General features: G+C 36.0%; 1 protein-coding gene across 1 annotated transcript in view; it reads right to left on the reverse strand.

The window, feature by feature from the left end:
* Positions 1-3,605: 3,605 nt before the first annotated feature.
* LOC143251263 (popeye domain-containing protein 1-like) overlaps positions 3,606-19,941 on the reverse strand; it is a gene marked incomplete at its 3' end in the record, with an annotated part of 74,536 nt that continues 58,200 nt past the window's right edge. The window contains exons 3-4 of the mRNA XM_076502704.1: positions 9,515-9,623; positions 3,606-3,902 (exon numbers count right to left, since the gene is read on the reverse strand). Of these exons, the coding sequence (XP_076358819.1) occupies positions 3,606-3,902; positions 9,515-9,623 (406 nt within the window). The remainder of the gene's footprint in view (positions 3,903-9,514; positions 9,624-19,941) is intronic.

Consider the following 19,941-nt stretch of genomic DNA (forward strand, 5'->3'; position numbering starts at 1 on the left):
AAGGAACAATTGTCCCTGTGATGAAAGACTTACAACGATCACTTGAGGGGATGCAGAGCTGATGAAGGAACAATTGTCCCTGTGATGAAAGACAACGATTACTTCAGGGGATGTAGAGGTGAGGAAGGAACAATTGTCCCTGTGATGAAAGACTTACAACGATCACTTTAGGGGATGTAGAGCTGATGAAGGAACAATTCTCCCTGTGATGAAAGACTTACAACGATCACTTGAGGGGATGTAGAGCTGATGAAGGAACAATTGTCCCTGTGATGAAAGACTTACAACGATCACTTGAGGGGATGCAGATCTGATGAAGGAACAATTGTCCCTGTGATGAAAGTCTTACAACGATCACCCGATAACTTCCTATGTGATAAGATACACCTATCGCAGTGACTGGAGCAGTGTAAGGTTCACGTGCAGAAAGCACAACGTGGAATTCTGGTCTACCAATTTAGCACAGTTCGCTTATGCTGATGGCAAAAATGTGAGAATTGCTTCCACACAGGTGATCAGTAATTACTAGAACAGACAACACTGAGAGGAAGTTGTGACTTTATAGGTTTAGTTCTGTATGTTGTAGGTTGATGAATGTGGACTTATTTTTAAATAGAACTACACCCAGTAATAAGGTTTAAAACTAGAAATGTATTTTTAAAATTCTTGCTTAAAAGAATGACCAAGTAAAGTCCAATAAAACAGGTAAAGACTGAAACAAAACGGTTTAGAAATACTCAGAGAACACACAAAATTCAGTGAAAGAACACCAAGTACCCTGAAACAAAGTACCTAAGATAACACTTAAAAATAATAATTATGTAATCAAAGTGAATCATAATGGAAGAGAATGACCGAAATCCAGAAACTTGCTCCAGAAAACCAAAATAATAACGATATCCATGACCGAGGGTCATTAAGAAAATATTTAAAACTATGGTCTACAGTAACAGATAATTGCTGCACTGCTCAATGTAAATTTCTAATGTTTATGATAAGACAGTTTGACAATAAAATAGTTTTGCTTTATTTATGATGTTCACCTTACTGTTGAACGTTCATTAAAAATAGTATATTTTAAGCTATAAGTTATAAAGACAGTATGTTAATTCACAGATGATATACCTATTGTTACGTTCAGATAATTAATGACCACCTATGGTTACACTGGATGGCCATTCCTCAGCAGTAACAACATGCGAATTATAAGAAATATATATTTCTAAGTAAATATCTTAACGCATCTATAAGTTATGTCACGGATGATCGAACCAAGACTTTCTACTTTCACGGTTACGGTTAGTTTCTCATTATTTTAGTTTTATTTTAAAGATAGAGCGATTTCATGAAAACACATCATTTAAATCGAACGTATACAAACAATACAAATCTATGAACGACCAAGAATCACTATTACGCATGTCACAATATAGAATAATATACAAACAATACAAATCTATGAACGACCAAGAATCACCATTACGCATGTCACAATATAGAATAATATACAAACAATACAAATCTATGAACGACCAAGAATCACCATTACGCATGTCACAATATAGAATAATATACAAACAATACAAATCTATGAACGACCAAGAATCACCATTACGCATGTCACAATATAGAACAAAAACGTGGACATTACACTGATGTCTCAAATGACACGTGACCTGGGACGTGGCGAGACGTAGTCCGAAAGCTGGAGGAAGAAGCAGAAGATGATGAGGATTCATCAGAGGGAAAGTGCCAGGCGGCAGAAGCACGTGCAACAGTCTTCGACGAAGATAGCCGAGACAGACTATGGAATTGACCAGGATCAGAACAATGTGCAAAGTGGCAGGGTATGTTTGGTGGCGATGATCCTAGAGCAAGGATACATAACTGGTGCTAATATGTAATTAACTTTTACACAAGGTATTAATATTGATTTCATTGGATATTTGTATGACTTCAAACAGTTGACAATATATTAATATTGATTTCTTTGGATGTTTGTATGACTTCAAACAGTTGACAATATATTAACATTGATTTCTTTGGATGTTTGTATAACTTCAAACAGTTGACAATATATTAACATTGATTTCTTTGGATGTTTGTATGACTTCAAACAGTTGACAATATATTAACATTGATTTCTTTGGATGTTTGTATGACTTCAAACAGTTGACAATATATTAACATTGATTTCTTTGGATATTTGTATGACTTCAAACAGTTGACAATATATTAACATTGATTTCTTTGGATGTTTGTATGACTTCAAACAGTTGACAATATATTAACATTGATTTCTTTGGATGTTTGTATGACTTCAAACAGTTGACAATATATTAATATTGATTTCTTTGGATGTTTGTATGACTTCAAACAGTTGACAATATATTAATATTGATTTTTTTGGATATTTGTATCACTTCAAACAGTTGACAATATATTAATATTGATTTCTTTGGATGTTTGTATGACTTCAAACAGTTGACAATATATTAATATTGATTTCTTTGGATGTTTGTATGACTTCAAACAGTTGACAATATATTAACATTGATTTCTTTGGATGTTTGTATTACTTCAAACAGTTGACAATATATTAACATTGATTTCTTTGGATGTTTGTATGACTTCAAACAGTTGACAATATTGTGATGTATTATAAGAGACTCTTAGGTACAGATGTGAGTTTACCTTAAACAAACCGTTGCCTTCAAAAATCTCAAAGTTACACATATTCAAACTTTGAGTTATTCTAAGGTTGTATCCAACCCTAAACCAGAAAATGTGTTGTAAATGTTCTGTGATAATTCCAAAAGTCAGTTCTAAATGTTCAGTGATATACCAAAAGGTTTGATCTAAATGGTAAACATTTACCATTACACAATGGTAAACCATTAAGTCTGTTCTAATTGCACAATGGTAAACCATTAAGTCTGTTCTAATTACACAATGGTAAACCAGAAAGTCTGTTCTAATTGCACAATGGTAAACCATTAAGTCTGTTCTAATTACACAATGGTAAACCATTAAGTCTGTTCTAATTGCACAATGGTAAACCAGAAAGTCTGTTCTAATTACACAATGGTAAACCATTAAGTCTGTTGTAATTACACAATGGCAAACCAGAAAGTCTGTTCTAATTACACAATGGTAAACCAGAAAATCTGTTCTAATTGCACAATGGTAAACCATTAAGTCTGTTCTAATTGCACAATGGTAAACCATAATATTTGTTCTAATTGTACAATGGTAAACCATTACGTCTGTTCTAATTACACAATGGTAAACCAGAAAGTCTGTTCTAAATGTCTAATGACACAACAGAAAGTATGTTCTAAATGTCTAGTGACACAGCAGAAAGTCTGTTCTAATTGCACAATGGTAAACCAGGAAACGTTTCATTATAACAGACATAAAGTTTATGTCTATATAGAAAGAGCACTTTCTTCTTACCAAAGTTTATATACGAGGTTCTTATAATAGCAACACATATCATATTAGCTTATTTCATTAACTTTTAATAATTATTGTATGTTATACACAAGTAAACAATAAAGGTATACGTAACGCTACCTTTCTTATGAGACGGAGCTGTGTGCTCTATGGTCACGTGTCTTCCATGAAACCGATCTTACGTGCCCTTTAGTTCCCGTATGAACAGCATCCACGCTGAGGCTTCTGGGAATCTGGTAGCGCCACCAATCGGACGCAGAAAAACTCGTAGCTTGTTTCTCCGAAGGTTGATGAAATTCGTTCAGTGAATAAAGTTTGTTTGTTATATCTTTTCCGATTAGATTATGAATAATTACACTCATAAAGGGATCGATGTTTAAAAACAACTGAAGGTCTCTTCTCGGCCAACATATATAACGACATGGCTCTACTGCTGTGAGAGTGACCTGCGGACAGAAAACACGATAATTAATACAATTATCAGACCAGTTAAAACAAACAGATTTCTCATCGGTCGGTTCCAACAAGACAGGATGAAAACCTTCATATCTCATAGCAACACTTAAATCAATACTTTTCTGTTGCTTTTATCTAAGCAACAGTTACTAATATGATTTCTAGTCTGTTTGTTGTTAAGTGCTAAGGGATAGCTGTGCTGTGCATGTATGGAAATCCGAGTTTTGGTGTTATAAGCCCTCTGACTTACAGCCCAAAGTTAGGGGGAAGAACATACTATAACTGTTCATAAGGGTAGTGGAACTTAGTTAATTAACGGGTGGAAACAAAATGTTTCAAAGAGAATGAAATAACTGCATTGGTTGCATCTTAACTTTTATAAGTACTATCACGTGTTAATGAAATGCAGAATTTAATAAGACAGAAGCGCCATCTCACTTAAGACAAACTAAATAAGTGTATGAGAATATGGTGACAGGCATATGCAACGTTCAGGATACATAATACTCTAAAATAAATAGCGGTTTGTTGTCAGCATTTCGTGACGAGACATAAGGTTTATTTATCTGTTATTTTCGATTTGCCCAGTGCGAAGAGTGTTGCTTGTTTTTTTACAAGCGTCGTTTTATCAACCGAAGCTGTAAAGATAGATAAATGAAAGCTAATCCAATCACTAAACGTAAGTAAGCACTGTTTTGTACCAGGTGAACACGGGAGAGTAAACAAGTCATGACCTGTGAGAGGAAACAGTTTGAACACGTGTAATAGGATTAAATCAGTGTACAACATGGCAATTAGATCGCCATTTGCTCCTCGTCTTAAGATGGCGACAATATTTGTTGAAAAACAGATTTGTAGTGAGTTAGTTAAGAATTGAAAAGACTGGTGTCGGTTTGGTTTGTTTTCATGAGGGTTATCTGCGCTAGCCGTCCTAATTTAGCAGTGTAAGACTAGAGAGAAGGTAGCTAGTCATCACCACCCACCGCCAACTGGTGCTGGTATCAAATAAACCAGAAACATACATCAGAGTTTGTGTTTGTACGATGTTCGGTTGCGCATTTCTCAGTCATATTTAAGGAAATATTTCTCTATTATATAACAGCATTATATGTTATTCTGTTACAAGTTACAACTTTTACAGTAAAACTGTAATAACGTGGTAATTAATCAGTAGAAAATTATAAACAAAACATTATACATTACAGACTTGTTATAGTGACTAGCTGGGGTACCCGTCCCCTGGAAAGGTTATCTTAGGACGTGAAAAGTTGATTCCTTTATACATAATTTAAAAATAAAATCCATAAAAACAGTAAAACATAAAATGTGAAACTGTAAGTTTGAATGTATCTCCTTATGGCCCCAATAAACCTCCTTGCCAAATTTGGTGAAGATTCATCAACTGGGACAAAGTAGTGGTAAAAAATAATCTCTAAACACACTCGTAAGATCCGCAAAAAGCAAAATTAAAATGTTGTGTGTATTTCCCCATGGACCTAATGAACCTCCATACAAATTTTGGTGAAGATTCATCCAAACCTTGTGAAGCATTCACATCGATAAACAACAGACAGTACTATTATATTTATATAGATGGTGCCAGTGCAGTTGACCTGTGTGTGACGTATTCATGACGTCATATTTGCACCCTGAGAATGGAAAAAATAAAGTTCTCTTTGACAAGAAACGGAGGCGAAACGGGAAGATCGTGACCCCTATTGCAAGTCTACATGCATACAGGATACAAATTTCGCAAAGTTGTGACTTGCATGTCGCGTAATAAAAAGGGTTTTCAGTATCATTCAAGCAAGATTTCCATTACAGTATGATTTTGAAAAGCGCTGAAGCTACTAGACTTGTTATTCTAAATATTTCATATTTTTATGGGCACAGATAAAAGTTTCTATGATGGGCTCATCGGTGGCAAAGTGGTATGTCTGCGGGCTTATACCACCAGAAATTAGGTTTCGATACCCGTGGTGGGCAGAGCACAGAGAGCACTTTATGTAGCTTTGTGATCAGTAACAAATAATACTGTACTGATTTTAGTCCGTTTCTTTTTTAATAAGCTTTAGGGTTCGTATTCTTCTAAGTTCAGTTTGTGAATAATTTTAAAACAATGGAAACTTTTCTTTCTCAATGAGTTATTTGTTCGGTTTCACTGTTTCGAAACCCAGATTTTAGCATTTTAAGCCTCTATACTTACCACTGGGAGGCCACATTCGTAGTGGCCATATGTTAATTTCAAATTTTCGGTTTGTTTAGAAAAGTAAAAGCAACGTCCAGTGATGTTAATAAATACAATTACCAGATAAACAAACTGTTTCCAGTTCTTTCTTAAAACCACGTATCTTTAAGGCTTAGGAAACTAAATAAGTTTGTTTTTGAATTTAGCGCAAAGCTATACGAGGGCTATCTGCACTAGCCTTCCCAAATTTAGCAGTGTAAGACTAGAGGAAAAGCAGCTAGTCATCACCACCTACTGTCAACTCTTGGGCTACTCTTTTATCAACGAATAGTGGGACTGATAGTAACATTATAACACCCACCCGGCTGAATTAGTGAGCATGTTTGGTGTGACGAAATTCGAGCCCTAGTAACCAAAGGTACCATCAATGCTTCATTAAGTATTCCTGGGGTTTACTATGTAGCTTATGGTTCTAACCAATGTTTCCGTTAATGTCTTCAAACCATGTATGGATGAAGTTTTTCATGTGCAACCAGTTATCAAGGCAATATGAGAAAGTGCGCTACATTTTTTTAAATATATACCATCAGACCATTAGTTCGCTTTGTAATGCTACCAGTTGGTTATTTTGGCATTAGACCAATCGACTGCAAGGGTCTTTAAGGCTGTCAACATGTTCAGACTTGTTACCATTACTGTAGACGCGCACAGCTGGAATGATAAAGTGCGCACCACTTGATTGGTTGTTGTGCGCCCACGCAGCATAGAGGGAGCACTGGTTCTTTCCACTGATTGTTATGAAAGACAAACACATAAAACTGTCCAATATATGGAGTCCACCAATACTGAACTTCATAACAAGAAATCGGTAATGTAATGATTAAAACAAGTCAGGAATTTGGTGGCTAAAAATTGAGATTTGAAAATAGAACAAACCAAACACCGCCAGTCTAAACTAAACTTTGTATATTTACAGAGTATGAGTGATCTAACCACGGTCGAATTAAAGTTGATGGTACTGGTAGTACGGGGTTTAATTTATTTAAAAGTGTGGACTGTCTAACAACACAAGTTTATTTTTCTTAAATGTGAGAAAAACGAACTGATGAAGATTACAACCACGTTTCACGAAGTTAAGGTTATTAGAACTGTAATAAAGACGTCGCTTTATGGGAAATACAACAAGGATAGCTACACAAGGGATTTCAAATTGTAACAAAAAAATGTTATTTTAATGGATTACAATGACCTCTAACACCACAAGGATTTTTTGAATTGTAATAAGAAAACTCTGTTTTATGAGGATGAAAATCAAAGCTAAAATGAGTTTCTTTTATTTTCACTTTTTATTTTTTTCATCTTTTTATGTTTATGTTTTTTTATTCTAACGTGGGAGAGCAGTCAGTCACCTTTGTACATCTGTCTGCAGAGAGTGAGGAGTGATATAGATGCAGGACGTTGTGGGCTTGAGCACCCACATCTCGCTCTCCTAATTTCTAATCTTCTTATGTGGGACTAGCGAATTGGAGGTTAAGATTGATAGATGGTGTGTCCCCACCGCAATGTGGGTCCTACTTCATCAGCCACCTCCAAAATCTGGGATACATTTTATAATCCCACATTACAGCTTGTACCCTAGAACCCTTTTTTAACAAATGCAGCGTATTTTGTTTAATTTGTTGTTTTTAATGGAGTCCTTCCTCATTATTTTGTTTACTTATTTGGCTTCCTTTGGATGTAATTATTTAACTACATACTTATATATATATATACGGTAATACTAAACACAAGTCTGAAACGATTAGGATATCATTGTATAGATTACTGGTTAGGCCACATTTGGAGTACTATGTTTAGCGTTTAGCTCCTTACTTAAGAGAAGGCCCGGCATGGCCAGGTGGTTAAGGCACTCGACTCGTAATCCGAAGGTTGCGGATTCGATTCCCCGTCACACCAAACATTCTCGCCCTTTCAGTCGTAGGGGCGTTATAATGTGACGGTCAATTCCACTATTCGTTGGTAAAAGAGTACTCCAAGAGTTGGCGGTGGGTGTTGATGACTAGCTGCCTTCCCTCTAGTCTCACACTGCTAAATTAGGGACGGCTAGCGCAGATAGCCCTCGAGTAGCTTTGCGCGAAGTACAAACAAACTTAAGACATTGAACTGATGGACAAAGTGTTGCACAACAACAGGCTAAGATCCCTGAATAATTTCTTATGTGTGTGTGAAAACCAGAATAGACAGATGGATTTGATTGGGGTATTTAAAGCTGTTACCTCAGATATTAAAGGTGGCGACTAGAGGACACAAATATGAAGTTTGGAAGGGTAGAAGGAATCATCTTCAGGTAAGACAGGTTTATTTGTTTAACAGATGGTTAGATTTGGAATTGATTAAAATGTTGTAGATTCAATAAAAATTCAAATGAAAGTTTGGAAATGACTGAATGATCAGAAGATTTTAGTGTTTAATTAAGGGGACAGTACGACCAAGATATAGACCAAGAGATAGTACGACCAAGATATAGACCAAGAAATAGTACGACCAAGATATAGACCAAGAGATAGTACGACCAAAAAATAGACCAAGAGATAGTACGACCAAGATATAGACCAAGAGATAGTACGACTAAGATATAGATCAAGAGATAGTACGACCAAGATATAGACCAAGAGATAGTACGACCAAAAGATAGACCAAGAAATAGTACGACCAAGATATAGACCAAGAGATAGTATGACCAAGAGATATACCAAGAGATAGTACGCCCAAGAGATATACCAAGAGATAGTACGCCCAAGATATAGACCAAGAGATAGTACGACCAAGATATAGACCAAGAGATAGTACGACCAAGATATAGACCAAGAGATAGTACGACCAAGATATAGACCAAGAGATAGTACGACCAAAAGATAGACCAAGAAATAGTACGACCAAGATATAGACCAAGAGATAGTACGACCAAAAGATAGTACGCCCAAGATATAGACCAAGAGATAGTACGACCAAGATATAGACCAAGAGATAGTACGACCAAGATATAGACCAAGAGATAGTACGACCAAGATATAGACCAAGAGATAGTACGACCAAGATATAGACCAAGAGATAGTACGACCAAGTGATAGACCAAGAGATAGTACGATCAAGATATAGACCAAGAGAAAGTACGATCAAGAGATATACCAAGAGATAGAACGATCAAAAGATATACCTTGTTGTCCTTTTATATCATGCTATGTTGATGTGTTTAGTTGGAACGTTACTTGAGATATTAAGACTATATGAGTAAAAATCTCTTTTTAAGGTGGAGAGACTCACCTGATAAACTTTATCACTGTCTCTTTTTAAGGTGGAGAGACTCACCTGATAAACTTTATCACTGTCTTTTTTTAAGGTGGAGAGACTCACCTGATAAACTTTATCACTGTCCAGAGAATGTCCTTCCCATTCGGGAGAGTCAATAAACTCGTTGGGATGGAGATAGTGTAGTAAAATGTCCTTACAGGTAGCTTCCATCCTAGAAAATATGAAAATTATTTCGTTTCGTACGCTCACTCAAACCTATATAAGGGATATCAGCGTTAGTTAGTCAACGACACCCACCGCCAATTGGTGGACTACTCTCGTCGCACAGTGGGATTTAACCGCCAGTCTTATAAACCACTCAGAGAAAGGGTAGGATGACGGTTATAAATTAACAGTTCTACACACAGATACAGTTGTTCAGATATGCTGATATCTGAATACACACATATTATGTGTTGTGTTTAGTTTGTGTGAGGGAGGTTTATGGTATTCATATGTTTAGTTTACGTCTAGTTTCAGGTATATTGAAATCAAAACGACTGTTATACTGTATTTTCAGTAGTGTTAGATTGATCAGGCTTATTATATGTTACCTGGTGAACAGTTCTAATGGAAAAATTTAGATGTTATTATTACTGAAATCGTGTAGGATACACACATTACAACCTTTATTGGGCCTACTTTTCCGGTGTGTCATGTTACTGTGAACTTTAGGGTGATAGTAACATTTAGAAAGTTATATGTTCAACTATTAACGTTTTCTACATTTGATTTAATGTTTTTATATGTGTTGCAGGAATCGTGTTAGCCCTGCATTGGAAATTCTCCTCAATGTATGTTTCATAGTTAGTATAATGTTTAATGTAAAACATTATGTAGGGTACACAGTACTGTGTTACAACATTATGTAGGGTACACAGTACTGTGGTACAACATTATGTAGGGTACACAGTACTGTGTTACAACATTATGCAGGGTACACAGTACTGTGGTACAACATTATATAAGGTACACAGTACTGTGTTACAACATTATGTAGGGTACACAGTACTGTGTTACAACATTATGTAGGGTACACAGTACTGTGTTACAACATTATATAGGGCACACAGTACCGTGTTACAACATTATGTAGGGCACACAGTACTGTGTTACAACATTATATAGGGCACACAGTACTGTGGTACAACATTATGTAGGGCACAGCACTGTGGTACAACATTATATAGGGTTACACAGTACTGTATTACAACATTATATAGGCACACAGCACTGTGGTACAACATTATGTAGGGTACACAGTACTGTGGCACAACATTATGTAGGGTACACAGCACTGTGTTACAACATTATATAAGGGCACAGCACTGTACTTACAACATTATGTAGAGTTACACAGCACTGTGTTACAACATTATGTAGGGTACACAGTACTGTGGTACAACATTATATAGGGTACACAGTACTGTATTACAACATTATATAGGGTACACAGTACTGTGTTACAACATTATGTAGGGTACACAGTACTGTGGTACAACATTATATAGGGTACACAGTACTGTATTACAACATTATATAGGGTTTTACAGTACTGTGGTACAACATTATGTAGGGTACACAGTACTGTGTTACAACATTATGTAGGGTACAAAGTACTGTGGTACAACATTATGTAGGGTACAAAGTACTGTGGTACAACATTATATAGGGTACACAGTACTGTGGTACAACATTATGTAGGGTACACAGTACTGTGTTACAACATTATATAGGGTACACAGTACTGTGTTACAACATTATATAGGGTACACAGTACTGTGTTACGACAAGAGAATGTTTGTTATTTTTTCCATTTCATGTGACTAATTCTTTCATGGCATCACAGAATGTAAATTTCAACATTATGATAACACTTCACTGATCCATGTTGACAAGTGAACGAGTCAGGTGGAGAACATATACAATTCGTTAGAATTTCCATGTACTTGTACTAAGGACTGTCGTAAGGGGTCTGTTTGAATTAACATTCTGATTAAATTTAGGGCCTGAAACAACTGTCATGGTACTCCATACAGTGTATTAAGTACATAGATAGAAGCTAGTATGAGAAATCAGTTTAATATCACTCCACAAATAAAGCTAATAACGTTTAACACCATACTTTAATTATTGTTGCCATATCACGGCCCCAAAACCGTATATAATTGTCAGTAGAGTTTTATGTGTTGCTGGTTGGACTCTCTCACAAATAGCTCCAGATTTGAAATGCTCCCCAAACACTGTCAAGTAAACCCTGGATCGTGAGACAGGTAGATTTGAAACTAAGAAAGGAAGAGACAGAACACATAACTTCAATGATACTGGTGTTAAGTATCTTTGCTTATTCAGTCTTCAGGACAGAAGGAAGACTGATACTGATCTCAAGCATGAGATAAACAACCATGTACCAAATGATAGAAAAGTGTTCACATCTACAGTATTAAAAAGACTTAATGATAATGGAATATTTGGTTCTGTATCAGTTAGGAAAACCTTGACTTAGATCTACAAATATTGTTAATAGACTAAAATATGTTAAAAAGTACATAAAATGGACTGTTAATGATATGAAAAGTGTGTTATGGATGGATGAGTCGTAGTTTGAAATATTTGATTTAAAACTTAAGAAAGGTGAAAGATACTTATCTGAGTACATAGCACCTACCATGAAGCATGGGGGAGACAATATGATGGTTTGGGGTGCTTTTCTGCTGAGTCGACAAGAGATATTTGGAAAATAGATGAAATAATGGCCCAGCACAAGTACCATCAGATAAGGTTCCTTCATGATATACCAATGTTTTGTGTATTATCGGTAAATGATTCTACTACAAAGAAGGTAATGATCCTATACACTTATCCAATCTATGTAAAAATTACTTAGCCAAGAAAGAAGCTACTGGAGATGTTCGAATGATGTAATGGCCCCACAGAGCTCTAGTCTCAAACCAGTTGAGCAAACCTGGGTTTTGATAGATAAAAAACTGACAAAGTGATTTTGGTATAAAAAATTACACACATCAAACAGAACAGAGGTTTAGTGGTGTGTTTTTTCAATTCAATATATTTGAGTTTTTGTTGTTGTTTTTGCTGTAGTCTTTAAGGGAGTTTCTTAACTGACCATATTTTGGAGGGTAGAGAGGAACTGGTCCATGAAGATGTGTTATGTGAACGTAGTTTGCTGGTGTCCATTTGGTTGCACCAATGAGAATAGTGTTGTGTCAGTCTGAGTTCCAGATGGTGTTTGTTGTCCATGTAGAAGGTTATTGTAACCAATCTTCAAAATCTTCACAACCAGGAACCATATACAAAATACAATGTTAGAATTGTTATAATTTCCATATAGGTTAAACTGAATGTAAAATAAACACAAGAACAAAAGAAAACCTCAAACCTCCATCATATGCAAGTTACAAATGTACTTCAATCACACAACTACTCAGAATACAATGTTTCCATATTAAAACATATTCCTATTATAAAAAACGGAAAGTGGATACTTTACTCATTGGAACACATACTTTTTAACATTAACAAGCATTCACAAACACCTCTTTCCTTTGTCTAACTTCTCTAGGTTATGTACTTAACTACTTCCTTTATATCAAGTTTACTATTATCACCCTTAGCATGTTTGAGGTTAAACACAAAGCTACACAATGGATTATCTGTACTCTGGCCATGACTGGTATCAAAAGCCAGTTTCTATTGTTGTAAGTCCGCTGTGTTAATGGGGGTTATCACACTAATATATGATGTTTCACAAATCGTTTAAAAATAACACACTTTTCAATTTTACACACGCTCACACGTGCCTTGTCTAGATGGATATTACGCTTAGCTTGGCCTGGTGGTTGGCGGGTCGCGGGTTTGAATCCTATTACCGAACGTACTATCCCTTTCGGCAGTGGGAGTGTTATACTTTGACGGTCAAACCTAGTATCTGTTGATAAAAAGAGTTGGCGGTGGGTGATGTTGTCTAGTTGCCTGCCCTCCAGTACATTATTGTTAAATTAGGGACGGTAAACGCAGATAGTCACTGTTTACATTTGCGCGAAATTCCAAACAAACAAACAAACCTCACTATTAACATTATAACGATATTCCAATTTAATTTGTTCTACGTTTGTGCTTTAAAACAAGTGCACTATGGTAGTAATAACACTGTACTCATTCTGATATATAAAATATATTTTTAAACTACCTATCGTAAACTATGAAAATATTAAATATTACTGTTCGGTGTAAACAATTCATGGTCGCCCACTCTTGGGTTACTCGTTTACCAACGAATAGTGGGATTAACCGTTACATTATAATGCCCCCACGGCTGAAAGGGCGACCATGAATTGTTTACACCGAACAGTAAAGTGTGAAACACAAATTGTCCTCTGTATTGACGGATGCTTGCTATTCTAGAACGAAGGTTTGACTTGTTTTGAATTTCGCTCAAAGCCACACGAGAGCTATCTGTATTTCAAACTTTATTCAACTAATAGTTGTTGTCTCTTAAGGTTTCGCAAAAATAAAACTAGAAATAGTGACGTAAGATATTTTTCACACATCATTTCGATTTTCACTTATGGAAGTATTGACTGTAACCTTATTGCACTTGTGTTCTAAGTAGTGCTTTAGGGCAGATAAGTACAGACTTGAAATATTACTGTAGAAGTCGAAATTAGTACGAAATCGAATTTTGTTTTTTGTTAAAGACAATACTGATAAAGAAGAGATCCAATAAGTACCGTGCTGAGTAGAACATTTCTTCAAAATTAGCGGTTGTACAGGTACGATTATTTGAAAGATGACAGTCTATAAGACTTCTGATAAATAGAACTAATTAGCGACACGTTCAGAAGCTTGGGACCGTGAACGCGTTTAGAATATTGTTTGTTTTGGATTTCCCGCAAAGCTACACGAGAGCCAACTGCACTAGCCGTTCCTAATTTAGCAGTGTAAAACTAGAGAGAAGGCAACTAGTCATCACCACTCACCGCCAACTCTTTGGCTACTCTTTTACCAATGAATAGTGGGATAGACCGTGACATTATAAAGTCCCCACGGCTGAAAGAGCGATCAACTTTGATGTGAGGAGGATTCGAACCGGCGACCCTCAGACTGCGAGTGGAAGGCCCAAACCAGCTGGTCATGCCGGGCCTCGTGTTTAGAAGAGTAGTTGTCAAATTTCATTTTACATGAGAAAAGGAAAGCAGAAGAACCGGTGGGAGGAGTGACCGCTTGATTGGCTGTCTGTCTTCCCTCTAGTGTACAGTTCATAACTAGGAAAAGCTTTTAGCAGAAAGAAATGTACATTTGCAACAAATTTAGAAATAAACAAACAACAATTTAGATGATAATTAGACATGTTTTAAATTTGTCCTAACAAAGAAGTATTATTTCTTGACCTGGTAGAGGTCGCTCGACTCGCAATCTGAATGGCTCGAATTCGAATTTACTCTCCCTATTGGTCGTGAGGGCATTGTAATATCGCGATAAATATGTCTATTTTTAAAAAGAGTTGTACGTTAATTGGCGGCAGGTAGTGATGAGTAACTGCCTATATCTTTCTTTTTTAAATTAAGCCCATACAACCCTAGCAACATTTCGCGCGAAATTCAACAAAACAAACTGACACTTAATCAACGTATCGGTCTGGCTCTCGTGTACCATATATAATTAGTTTAGAGATTAATTACTAGACGTTGAAAGGATTTTTATGTAAATGTTTTACAGTTAATACTTAGCTAATGAAAATGCAAATAATCTATGGAACTACAAGAGAAATGACCAAGTGTATGTATAGACTGGACATTGTCCTGAAAGGGACTTGAGTAAGAGTGGGCTACTCTGGCCCTCGTGTACCATATATAAATACACTTGACAGTTGTAAAACCACAATTTCAAGGAAGCAGGAAGAGGTTAACGAAACCTGACCCTCCTGGGTATATAAATATCAATACCCAAATATCCATACAGAGAGAAAGCTATCAACGTATCGGTTTCCCGGCAGTTCAGCGGGAAGACTGAAAGTATAAAACGCTAAAATTCTATAATAAATCCCTGAAATAGCAACAACGAAAATAACCCAACGTGAAGATTTGTGCTTAAACAGAAAAAAAAATTAATCCTAGACGTATTAAACAGAAAGAAAAACTAATCCTACACGTCTTAAATAGAAAGAAAAACTAATCCTACACGTCTTAAACAGAAAGAAAAACTAATCCTACACGTCTTAAACAGAAAGAAAAACTAATCCTACACGTCTTAAACAGAAAGAAAACTAATCCTACACGTCTTAAACAGAAAAACTAATCCTACACGTCTTAAACAGAAAGAAAAACTAATCCTACACGCCTTAAACAGAAAGAAAAACTAATCCTACACGTCTTAAACAGAAAGAAAAGCTAATCCTACACGTCTTAAACCGAAAGAAAAACTAAACCTACACGTCTTAAACAGAAAGAAAAACTTATTCTACACGTCTTAAACAGAAAGAAAAACTAAACCTACACGTCTTAAACAGAAAGAAAAACTAAACCTACACGTCTTAAACAGAAAGAAAATCTAATCCTACACGTCTTAAACAGAAAGAAAAACTAATCCTACACCTCTTAAACAGAAAAAAAACTAATCCTACACCTCTTAAACAGAAAGAAAAACTAATCCTACACCTCTTAAAGAGATAGAAAAACTAATCCTACACGTCTTAAACAGAAAGAAAAACTAAACCTACACGTCTTAAACAGAAAGAAAAACTAATCCTACACCTCTTAAACAGAAAGAAAAACTAATCCTACACGTCTCAAACAGAAAGAAAAACTAAACCTACACGTCTTAAACAGAAAGAAAAACTAATCCTACACGTCTTAAACAGAAAGAAAAACTAATCCTACACGTCGTAATTAATTTAAATAAAAATTATTTACTCTTTCTTTGACATTTTTTTGTTATTTCTCACAAAGCTGCACGAGACCTGTCTTTGTTAACTGTCCCGAATTTACCAGTGTAAGACTAGAGGAAAGGTTTTTTTTTCTAGTTTCTCACAAAGCTGCCCGAGAGCTGTCTTTGTTAACTGTCCGTAATTTACCAGTGTAAGACTATAGGGAAGGTTATTTGTAGTTTCTCACAAAATTACACGAGAGCTGTTTCTGTTAACTTTCCCTAATTTACTAGTGTAAGACTAGAGGGAAGGTTTTTTGTAGTTTCTCACAAAATTACACGAGAGCTGTTTCTGTTAACTTTCCCTAATTTACTAGTGTAAGACTAGAGGGAAGATTTTTTTTTTTTAATTTCTCACAAAACTGCACGAGAGCAGTCTTTGTTAACTGTCCCTAATTTACGAGTGTAAGACTAGAGGGAAGGTTTTTTTTTAATTTCTCACAAAGCTGCACGAGAGCTGTCTCTGTTAACTGTCCCTAATTTACGAGTGTAAGACTAGAGGGAAGGTTTTTTTTAATTTCTCACAAAGCTGCACGAGAGCTGTCTCTGTTAACTGTCCCTAATTTACGAGTGTAAGACTAGAGGGAAGATTTTTTTTTTTAATTTCTCACAAAACTGCACGAGAGCAGTCTTTGTTAACTGTCCCTAATTTACCAGTGTAAGACTATAGGGAAGGTTTTTTGTAGTTTCTCACAAAATTACACGAGAGCTGTTTCTGTTAACTTTCCCTAATTTACTAGTGTAAGACTAGAGGGAAGGTTTTTTGTAGTTTCTCACAAAATTACACGAGAGCTGTTTCTGTTAACTTTCCCTAATTTACTAGTGTAAGACTAGAGGGAAGATTTTTTTTTTTTAATTTCTCACAAAACTGCACGAGAGCAGTCTTTGTTAACTGTCCCTAATTTACGAGTGTAAGACTAGAGGGAAGGTTTTTTTTAATTTCTCACAAAGCTGCACGAGAGCTGTCTCTGTTAACTGTCCCTAATTTACGAGTGTAAGACTAGAGGGAAGGTTTTTTTTTAATTTCTCACAAAGCTGCACGAGAGCTGTCTCTGTTAACTGTCCCTAATTTACGAGTGTAAGACTAGAGGGAAGATTTTTTTTTTTAATTTCTCACAAAACTGCACGAGAGCAGTCTTTGTTAACTGTCCCTAATTTACGAGTGTAAGACTAGAGGGAAGGTTTTTTTTTAATTTCTCACAAAGCTGCACGAGAGCTGTCTCTCTTAACTGTCCCTAATTTACGAGTTTAAGACTAGAGGGAAGGTTTTTTTTTAATTTCTCACAAAGCTGCACGAGAGCTGTCTCTGTTAACTGTCCCTAATTTACCATTCTCAGACTAGAGGGAAGGTTTTTTTTTAAATTTCTCACAAAACTGCACGAGAGCAGTCTTTGTTAACTGTCCCTAATTTACCAGTGTAAGACTAGAGGGAAGGTTGTTTTTGTAGTTTCTCACAAAGCTGCACGAGAGCTGTGTTTGTTAACCGTCCGTAATTTACGAGTGTAAAACTAGAAGGAAGGTTTTTTTTTTAAGTTCTCACAAAGCTGCACGAGAGCTGTCTTTGTTAAATGTCCCTAATTTACTAGTGTAAGACTAGAGGGAAGGTTTTTTTTATATTTCTCACAACGCTGCACGAGAGCTGTCTTCGTTATTTGTCCGTAATTTACCAGTGTAAGACTAGAGGGAAGGTTTTTTTAAATTTCTCACAAAGCTACACGAGAGCTGTCTTTCTTAACTGTCCCTAATTTACCAGTGTAAGACTAGAGTGAGGTTTCTTTTTTAAATTCCTCACAAAGCTGCCCGAGAGCTGTCTTTAATTTACCAGTGTAAGACTAGAGGGAAGGTTTTTTTAAATTTCTCACAAAGCTACACGAGAGCTGTCTTTCTTAACTGTCCCTAATTTACCAGTGTAAGACTAGAGTGAGGTTTCTTTTTTAAATTCCTCACAAAGCTGCCCGAGAGCTGTCTTTAATTTACTAGTGTAAAACTAGAGGGAAGGTTTTTTTTAATTTCTGACAAAGCTGCACGAGAGCTGTCTCTGTTAACTGTCCCTAATTTACCAGTGTAAAACTAGAGGGATGGTTTTTTTAAATTTCTCACAAAACTGCACGAGGGCTTTCTCTGTTAACTGTCCCTAATTTACCAGTGTAAGACTAGAGGGAAGTTTTTTTTTAATTTCTCACAAAGCTGCACGAAAGCAGTCTTTGTTAACTGTCCCTAATTTACGAGTGTAAGACTAGAGGGAAGGTTTTTTTTTGTAGTTTCTCACAAAGCTGCATGAGAGCTGTCTCTGTTAACTGTCCCTAATATACCAGTGTAAGACTAAAGAGAAGGTTTTTTTTTTAATTTCTCAGAAAGCTGCACGAGAGCTGTCTCTGTTAACTGTCTCTAATTTACCAGTGTAAGACTAGAGGGAAGATTTTTTTTTTTAATTTCTCACAAAACTGCACGAGAGCAGTCTTTGTTAACTGTCCCTAATTTACGAGTGTAAGACTAGAGGGAAGGTTTTTTTTTAATTTCTCACAAAGCTGCACGAGAGCTGTCTCTGTTAACTGTCCCTAATTTACCAGTGTAAAACTAGAGGAAGGGTTTTTTTTTTAATTTCTCACAAAGCTTCACGAGAGCTGTCTTTGTTAACTGTTCCTAATTTACCAGTGTAAGACTAGAGGGAAGGTTTTTTTTGTAGTTTATCACAAAGCTGCACAGAGCTGTCTCTGTTAACTCTCTCTAATTTACTAGTGTAAGACTAGAGGGAAGGTTTTTTTTTTAATTTGTCACAAAGCTGCGCGAGAGCTGTCTCTGGTTAATTGTCCGTAACTTACCAGTGTAAGACTAGAGGGAGGTTGTTTTTTTTTAATTTCTTACAAAGCTGCATGAGAGCTGTCTCTGTTAACTCTCCGTAATTTACTAGTAAAATACTAGAGGGAAGGTTTTTTTTTAATTTCTCACAAATTTGCACGAGAGCTGTCTCTGTTAACTGTCCCTAATTTACTAGTGTAAGACTAGAGGGATGGTTTTTTTAATTTCTTACAAAGCTGCATGAGAGCTGTCTCTGTTAACTGTCTCTAATCTACCAGTGTAAGACTAGAGGGAAGATTTTTTTTTTTTAATTTCTCACAAAACTGCACGAGAGCAGTCTTTGTTAACTGTCCCTAATTTACGAGTGTAAGACTAGAGGGAAGGTTTTTTTTTAATTTCTCACAAAGCTGCACGAGAGCTGTCTCTGTTAACTGTCCCTAATTTACGAGTGTAAGACTAGAGGGAAGGTTTTTTTTTAATTTCTCACAAAGCTGCACGAGAGCTGTCTCTGTTAACTGTCCCTAATTTACCAGTGTAAGACCAGAGGGATGGTTTTTTTTAATTTCTCACAAAGCTGCACGAGAGCTGTCTCTGTTAACTGTCTGTAATTTACTAGTGTACGACTAGAGGGATGGTTTTTTTAATTTCTCACAAAGCTGCACGAGGGCTGTCTTTGTTAAATGTCCCTAATTCAACAGTGTAAGACTAGAGGGATGTTTTTTTTTAATTTCTCACAAACCTGCACGAGA

This window comes from Tachypleus tridentatus, chromosome 5 (assembly GCF_004210375.1).
Source record: "Tachypleus tridentatus isolate NWPU-2018 chromosome 5, ASM421037v1, whole genome shotgun sequence".
Taxonomy (NCBI): Eukaryota; Metazoa; Arthropoda; class Merostomata; order Xiphosura; family Limulidae; genus Tachypleus; species Tachypleus tridentatus.